The sequence below is a fragment of the Sus scrofa genome, chromosome 2 (genome assembly GCF_054392235.1).
Source record: "Sus scrofa isolate SSC_HxYL_T2T_F1_AM1 chromosome 2, Sscrofa_HxYL_maternal_Yorkshire_Landrace_v2.0, whole genome shotgun sequence".
In the NCBI taxonomy this organism is placed as follows: Eukaryota; Metazoa; Chordata; class Mammalia; order Artiodactyla; family Suidae; genus Sus; species Sus scrofa.
In genome coordinates this window covers 71980909-71989960 of record NC_139384.1, presented here as the reverse complement: position 1 = coordinate 71989960, position 9052 = coordinate 71980909, and the positions used below count along the sequence as shown (strand labels likewise).

At 36.7% G+C, this 9052-nt stretch overlaps 1 protein-coding gene across 1 annotated transcript; it reads left to right on the top strand.

The window, feature by feature from the left end:
• Positions 1-5750: 5750 nt before the first annotated feature.
• Positions 5751-6692, top strand: LOC110259622 (olfactory receptor 7A10-like; the record flags this gene model as incomplete). Its single annotated transcript, XM_021085104.2, has 1 exon — positions 5751-6692. A coding segment is annotated over one exon (942 nt), but the record flags the coding sequence as incomplete, so codon positions are not given.
• Between the last annotated feature and the right edge of the window lie 2360 nt (positions 6693-9052).

The window sequence follows — 9052 nt, the reverse complement described above, 5'->3', positions numbered from 1 at the left end:
ATTTTCTCACCAAGTTTGTTGTATGCAATTTAAATTTTATTTTATTTTTTATATTTATTTTTTAAATTATAGTTGATTTACAATGTTGTGCCAATTTTGGCTGTACAACAAAGTGACCTAGTCACATATATACATATATATATATATATATATATATATATATATATATATTCTTTTTCTCATATTATCTTCCATGATTAATTCTTATATGTATGTATGTATGGATAGATATGTTTATAGGTTGTGTGAGAGTATGTAAAATGTATGTAGTCAAATCTATCAGTCACATTGTGTTCACTTCATGGCTTTTTAAATTTTTTTATTGGAATATAGTTGACTTATAGTGTTGTTTCTTTCAGGTATACAACAAAATGGATCTGTTTTATATATAGATGTATATGTATACATATATATGTGTGTGTATACATATACATATATTAATTCTTTGTCAAATTATTTTCCTACATAGATATTACAGAGTATTGAGTCAATTTCCCTGTGCTATACAGTAGGTCCTTGTTACTTACCTATTTTACATGTAGTAGTGTGTATATGTTTATCTCCATTTCCTAATTTATCCCTCTCCCCTGCAACATTTTCAACTGGTAACAACAAGTTCGGATTCAAAATTTTTGAGTCTGTTTCTGCTTTGTAAACAAGATATTTTTTTTTTTTTAGATTCCTCATGTAACCAATATCATATGATATCTGTCTTTCTATGTCTAACTTCCTTGACTTAGTATGATAATCTCTAGGTCCACCCATGTTGCTGAAAAAGGCATTATTTCGTCCTTTTTAATGGATGTGTAATATTCCATCATGTGCATGTACTACATTTTCTTTATCTAATTCTCTGTTGATGGACATTAGGGTTGCTTTCCTGTCATGGCTATTGTAAATACTGCTGCAATGAACATTGGGGTCCATGTATTTTTTTGAATCATGGTTTTCTCTGGATTGATTTTACACATTGAAAGTTCTTCTGCATCCTTAATGATAAGGAATACATTTTTATGCATATTGTTATCTTATAAGGATAATTGGATGTGAAATATCTTCCATTTTATGTTTTACAATTAGGTCTGTTTTTTCCAAATAGCAATTATCTTCCCTAATGTTATGGAGCACATTCTTTTGTATTCAACTAAAGATCTCATATATTGTTTTATAAGCATCATTGAGGCCATTTCTGTTTATATGGAATGAACTGATAATTTTAGATACTACTTTCTTCACTGTGTATTAAAAACAACAAATGGAGTTCCCCTTGTGGCTCAGCAGTAACAAACCCAACTAGTATCCGTGGGGATGTGGGTTCAACACCTGACCTCACTCAATGGGTTAAGGCCAGCATTGCTGTGAGCTGTGATGGAGGTTACAGGCATGGCTCAGATCCAGCATTGCTGTGCCTGGGGCATAGGCCTGCAGCTATAGCTCTGATCCAACCCCTAACTTCCATATGCCACAGGTGCAGCCCTAAAAAAAAAAAGGTGAAAATAAAAAATAAATAAACCATAAGAATTGGGAGTATGAGAAGAACATATACACACTACTATATAAAATATATAATTAATGAGAACAGGAAAATTTACTCAATAATTTGTAATAACCTACATGGAAAAACTAATGACCATATTTATATATATGACTGATTCACTTTGCCGTACACTTGAAAATACCACAACTTTGTAAGTCAACCATACTTGAAGAAAATTAAATAAGAATAAATTTATTATAAGAAAGGGAAAAAAACTGTATTTCCTATTCTATTTCCAAGATTTTGTCCATTTTATTTTAAATTACAGACCCACATTGGGGTGATTGATTTATTATTATTTTACATATATATATATATATATATATATAGATGTTTGTGTTAGATATTTATTCAATCTATTTAATTATTTGAATGTACTATATTTAACAGAGTTCTATTTTTTTTTGTCTTTTTGCCATTTCTTGGGCCGCTCCTGTAGCATATGGAGGTTCCCAGGCTAGGGGTCTAATTGGAGCTGTAGCCACCAGCCTACACCAGAGCCACAGCAATGCGGGATCCGAGCCGCATCTGCAACCTACACCACAGCTCAGGGCAACACCAGATCGTTAACGCACTGAGCAAGGTCAGGGACCGAACCCGCAACCTCATGGTTCCTAGTCAGATTCATTAACAACTGCACCACCACGGGAACTCCCAAAGTTCTGTTTTTGCTACCATTCTTTTAATTTATTGGATTCTCATTTTCTTGAAATTTGTTTCTACATAAATGCAAATTTTGTGAAATCCTGGACATGAACAAAGCAGGTGAGGCTCCTGCTCTTTTGAATAATACATGTAATGGAGAAAGCAAAGAGCAATGGATTAAATGCTTGAATGACATAAGGTAGACAGAGATAATTCATATAAGGAAAGGGGATGTATTGTCATGGAATATACAAGATTTTATAGAGAATGATCTGATGGGATCATTGCCATGTGGGATGAGGAAAAGAATCAGGACTACATTGTGCCCATTAGATTTGTCCAAAAAGAGATCAGGACCCCCAAGAATAAGAGAGGAAGGAACACCACAAAGAATAGTGAGAGACAGACCAGGATTATTCCACTACTGGGACACATAAAAACAAATGTGGTGATACAAGCATGGAACAAGTACAAGACTAACAGATCAGGAGCCTGAGGTGGGGTTCTGTGATGGCACTAGTGGAGCCATCAGTGTGTGGTCCCTTGAGCTTGAGGTGACATCAGCACCCACACTGCTGCCTTTCTCTCTGCAACCTGTCTCTTCTAATAGGCCCTTCCTTCATATTGCATTTCCCTCAGAGCAAAAACTAGCCTTCTTTTAAAACTATTTTTTTCTTTACTGAAGTGGATTTCTCATTTTTAGCATGTCTTTTATCTAGTTATCAATCATGTATATGCATGCAAACACAAAAATACATGCATGCAAATGCACAAATAAACATATGTATACACACATACACATATGTGCACACACACACACACACACTCACACACAACTAACTAAACAAGGAGAGTAACCACCAGTAATAAACATACATAAACTAATAGGAAGGAATTATGATAAATTTTTACATATATTGACTAAACCTATCAACAACCTTAGGAAGTTGGATTTCACTATTCTTACTATTTCTATGAGTATATTAACATTTAGAATGTTGGTTGTCTATGTAAACTCAAACAGTTAATATGTGGTAGATCCATGATTCAACATTACGTTACTGATCCCAAAATTTTGCACTTAACATTATTCAGAAAAGCCTTTTAATGTTTTATCTTTAAAATCTTTGTACATTGTGTATTTCCTTTTGTATATGATGGATGTGTTTAATTTGCTCATATTTCTAGTGGATATCTATTCATTAAGATGGCTTGACATAGGAAATATATTACTCCTTTATCTTTGGGGTAATTGTTAATTGCTGCTTTATTAGTTATTCTGAGAATCAATGGATGTAACTGGAGTTGGAATGCTGTCAAAATCAAGGGAGATTTCATTTCTTTACAATCTCTCAGTGAACATCGGAGCTAATTAGATCTTTTATTCCACATCATGTCCATTTCTTTCCATTGTCTCTATTTTTGCTTTATTTATTTATTTATTTATTTATTTTTGCTTTTCAGGGCCACACTCGTGGCATATGGAGGTTCGCAGGCTAGGGGTCCAATCAGAGCTGTAGCTGTTGGCCTACACCACAGCCACAGCAGCACCAGATCCAAGCCATGTCTGCCACCTACATCACAGCTCAACAGCAAGCGCCAGAACATTAACCCACTGAACAAGGCCAGGAATTGAACCTGCAACCTCATGGCTGCTAGTCGGATTCATTTCTGCTGCACCATGATGGGAACTCCTGAGTTTATTTTTTAACTCTTATTGAAAAGCAAGACAGAAAATGGTCATGTTAAAATGGATCACCAGGTTCACAGGTTCATGGGAGGGTCATCGACTGAAACTGGATTTTATTTTATTTTTTAATATAAATTTTATTGGACTATAGGTGTTGTGTTAGTTTCAGGTGCACAGCAAAGTGAATCAGCCACAGAAGTACACATATACATATTCCTTCTTTTACAGATTCTTCCCCCATATGGGCTATCCAGAGTACTGGACAGACTTCTCTGAGCCATACAGCAGGTCCCCATTACCAACTGATTTTTTGTATAGTAGTGCATATATGCCAGTCCCAAAGTCCCAATCCCTCCCTCCTCTTAATAATTCCCCTTTGGTAACCATCAGTCTGGCCTCCAAAACTTTGAATCTGCTTCTGTTTTACAAAAGAAGTTTCCTTGTATCTTTGGGGTAAAAACAATTGAATGTAGACAACTTAATTTGTATCAATTCTTTTCTGATTCTTGTGCCTAGAGCTGAGAAGAGCCTGATGTGACACATGGTTGCAGAAGGTCAAAATTTGTTTCCTCTCTCTCACTCTCTCATCCTCTCCCTCTATATTCTAAAATGACCAAAGACAAATATCATATGATATCACTAACATGTGGAATCTAATACAAGTGATACAAAAGGACTTATTCATAAAACAAAAACAGACTCAAAGTTTTCAAACTCAAACTCCTAGTTACCAAAAATGAAAAGCTGGGATGAGGGATAAATTAGGGGATTGGGATTAACATACATTCAGTACTCTATACAAAATAAATAAGTAACAAGTTCCTACTGTGCAGCACAGGGAAATCTACTCAATATTCTGTAATAACCATATGGGAAAGAATCTGAAAAGGGGTGGATATATGCACATGTGTAACTGAATCACTTTGCTATACACCTGAAACTAACACAGCATATTAGGTCAACTATACTCCATTAAAATTTAAAAAAAAAAATAATAAATTGACCCATTATGGAATGTTAACCAGCACATGTCAATAATGAGTGGATCTATATGTATTCATGAGATTCCTTGAAATTAAAATTAACCAGTTTCCTGGTAGCTCAGAAGGTTAAGGATCCAGCCTTGTCACTGCAGGGGTTCAGGTTCGATCCCTGAACTGGAAACATCTGCTTGCCATGGGCATGGCCAAAAAAATGTATCAAGTACAAGGAGCAGAATGTGAACAAGGGACTTCCTGTGCCTTGAAGTCTCAGCTGTAGCAGGGAGGCCACCTCTTTCCTCAACATTCTCTGACACCATCTCTCACCACTCTTCCTCCTGGTCATTCCTCACCACACCAGTTACATTGTGAGACTGGACTATCTGGGAATGAGTCCCTTCTTCAGGCCTTTGCACTGGCTCTTTCCCCTGCAGAGGACATACTCCCCCATACTCCCTCCAGTCTCCCACTCAGTTTTCCGTGAGGTCTCTGTTCAAATGTCCCCTTGTTTTCAGGTCTTCCTAAACTCCCAATGAAAATAATACACTCATTGATTATCCACTCTAAATGTAAGAGTTTGCATCTCTCTACCCCAAACTCCCCATCCATCCCATTTCCTCCCCTCTCCCATCAACTACAAGACTGATCTCCATGTCTGTATGACTGGGCCACTATACTGTACAACAGAAAATGACACAATACTGTAAATCAAGTATACTTTTTAAAAAATAACACACTCACTCATTCTTTTATATAACTGCTTTTTTCCCTACATAGCATTGCAATTGCAGCATCTTATTAATGCCCGCTTATGTAAAAATTAATCATATTATTAAATTTTTTTGATTCCTAGTCATCATCAACACTACCACATGGGACCAGACAATGATACCAAATTTCAACATTTCTTCTTCTGGGATTATCAAAGGAACAAGAATCTCAGCCTCTCATATTTGGGCTTTTCCTCTCCATGTACCTGATCACTGTGTTTGGAAACCTGCTCATCATCCTTTCTGTCAGCTCTGACTCCCACCTCCACACACCCATGTACTTCTTCCTCTCCAATCTGTCCTTTGTGGACATATGTTTTACTTCCACCACCATCCCAAAGATGCTAGTGAATATACAGACAGAGAATAAACTTATAACCTATACAGGCTGCATCACCCAGTTGTATTTTTCCACACTCTTTGGAGGTTGGGATAACTTTCTTCTTGCTGTGATGGCCTATGACCACTTCTTTGCCGTTTGCCACCCCCTGCACTACATGGTCAAAATGAGCCCCCAGTTCTGTGGACCTCTGGTGCTGGTGTCCTGGATCTTGGGTGCCCTGAACTCCCTGCTACAAACCCTAATGGTGTTACAACTCTCCTTCTGTACAGACTTGGAAATCCCCCACTTTTTCTGTGATCTAGATGAAGTGGTCAAACTTAGCTGTTCTGACACTTTTCTTAATGACACTGTGTTGTATTTTTCAGCTGGGCTGCTGGCTGGTGGCCCCCTTGCTGGTATCCTTTATTCTTACTCTAAGATAGTTTCCACCGTATGTAGAATCTCATCAGCTCAAGGGAAGTATAAAGCATTTTCCACCTGTGCCTCTCACCTGTCAGTTGTCTCCCTGTTTTATTTTTCAGTCCTAGGAGATTACCTTATGTCTGCTGCTACCCACAGCTCACACTCGACTGCAGTAGCCTCAGTGATGTACACAGTGGTCACACCCATGCTGAACCCCTTCATCTACAGTCTGAAGAATAAAGACCTAAAAGGGGCTCTGAAGAGATTCTGTGAGATGACAGGTGTAAAATGGACAACTGTCCTGAAGGTGACGAACTGCCCTTGATTATAGGACTCAAAGCCTTGAACAAAAATTGTGATTTATTTTTATCACTGTGGAATAGAATTTGTTCCCATTTATTTCCTGGGGTTTCTATTTCTTTGAATTCAACTTTTCCATATAGTTTCAACTATTCATTTTTAAGCTTTCTGCTCTGTCTGATACATAGGCAGTTTTCTTTTGGTCCATTTTCATACATTCCAGAAGTTTTTCTCAACCTCGGATAAGAAATGTTTGGAAATTTCCATACTTTTCATGGGAAGATGAGTTTCTTAAAAATAATTTATTCTTTTTGTTTTGATTTTTTTAATTTACTTATTTTTATTAGCATAGAGTTTTTTACAGTGTTGTGTCAGTTCTTGCTATTATGACCCAGCTTCTTTTTCTCATACTATATTCCATCACATTTTTTTCCAAGAGTTCGAATATAGTTTCCCTGTGCTGTGCAGTATGACTTCATTGCTATCCATTCTAAATATAATAGTTTCCATCTACCAACCCCAAATTCCTGGTCCATCCCACTCCCCCTTGGCAGCCACAAGTCTGTTCCTCCATGTTCATGAACCTGTTTCTGTTTTGTAGATAGGTTCATTTGTGTCATATTTTAGATTCCACATATAAGTGATATCATATGGTATTTGTCTTTCTCTTTCTGACTTCACTTAGTATGAGAATATCTAATTACATCCATATTGCTGCAAATGCCATTATTTTGTTCTTTTTTATTATTCGATTGTATGTACCTTTTACCATATCTTCTTCATCCGTTCATCTGTTGATGGACATTTAGGTTGTTTCCATGTCTTGGCTATGGTGAAGAGTCCTGCCATGAACATAGGGGTACATGTATCCTTTCAAGTTATTGTGTTCTCCAGGTATATGTCCAAGAGTGGGATTGCTGGTAGTTCTATTTTTAGTTTTTAAGGACCCTCCATACTGGCCTACACAGTGGTTCCATCATCCTAAATTTCCACCAGCAGTGTAGGAGGGTTCCCATTTCTCCACCTCCTCTCCAGCATTTATTGTTTATACACTTTTTGATGATGGCCATTCTGAGTGGTGTGAGGACATATCCCCTTATAGTTTTGATTTGCATTTCTCTAATAATAGTGACATTGGGCACCCTCTCATGTTCCTACTGATCATCCATATGTCTTCTTGGACAAATGTCTTCTGTGCACTTTTTGATTATTTTTTTAAATATAAAAATGTTTAAGATACTTTATATTTGGAGATTAATCCCTTGTTGATAGCTTCATTTGCAAAAATTTTTCACATTCTGTGTATTTTCTTCTAATTGTTTTAATGGTTCCCTTTGCTATTCAAAAGATTTTAAGTGTAATTAAGTCCCATTGTTTTTTTTTTTTTATTTTTATATTCATTACTCTGGAAGGTGGAACCAAAAAGATACTGTGGCAGTTTATGTCAAAATGTTCTGCCTACAGAGCTACAGTCACCAAAACAGTGTGGTACTGGCACAAAAACAAAAATGTAGATCAATGGAACAGGATAGAAAGCCCAGAAATAAACCCAAGCACTGATGGTCAACTGATCTACAAAAAGGAGGTAAGAACATACTGTGCATAAAAGTCTGTCTTTTCAATAAATGGTGCTGGGAAAACTGGACAGCTCCATGTAAAAGAATAAAATTAGAACATTCTCTAACATCATACACAAAAACAAACTCAAAATGGATTAAATAATTAAAGGTAAGGCCAGCTACTATAAAAGTCCTACGGAAAAACATAAGCAGAACACTCTTCAACATAAATCACAGGAACAGAAATAAAAGCAAAAATAAACCAGCGGGACCTAATCAAACTGACAAGATTGTGCACAGCAAAGGAAATCAAAAAAGAAAACAAAATGACAATTTACAGAATGAGAGAAAATACTTTCAAATGATGCAACTGACAAGGGCTTAATCTCTAAAATAGACAAACAACTTATACAACTCAACAGCAAAAAAGCCAACAACCCAATGGAAAAATGGGCAAAAGACCTGAATAGACATTTCTCCAAGGAAGATATACAGATGGCCAACAAACACATGAAAAAATGCTGAACATCCCTGATTACTAGAGAAATGCCAATCAAATCTACCACGAGATACCACCTCACACCAGTCAGAATGGGCATCATTAATAAGTCCACAAATAACAAATGCTTAGAGGGGGTGTGGAGAAAAGGGAACCCTCCTGCACTGTTGGTGGCAATGTAAACTGGTACAGCCACTATGGAGAACAGTATGGAGGTACTTTAGAAATCTATACAAAAAACCACCATGTGACCCAGCAATCCCACTCTTGGGCATATATCTGGACAAAACTTTCCCTGAAAAAGACACATGCACTGCAAGTTCATTG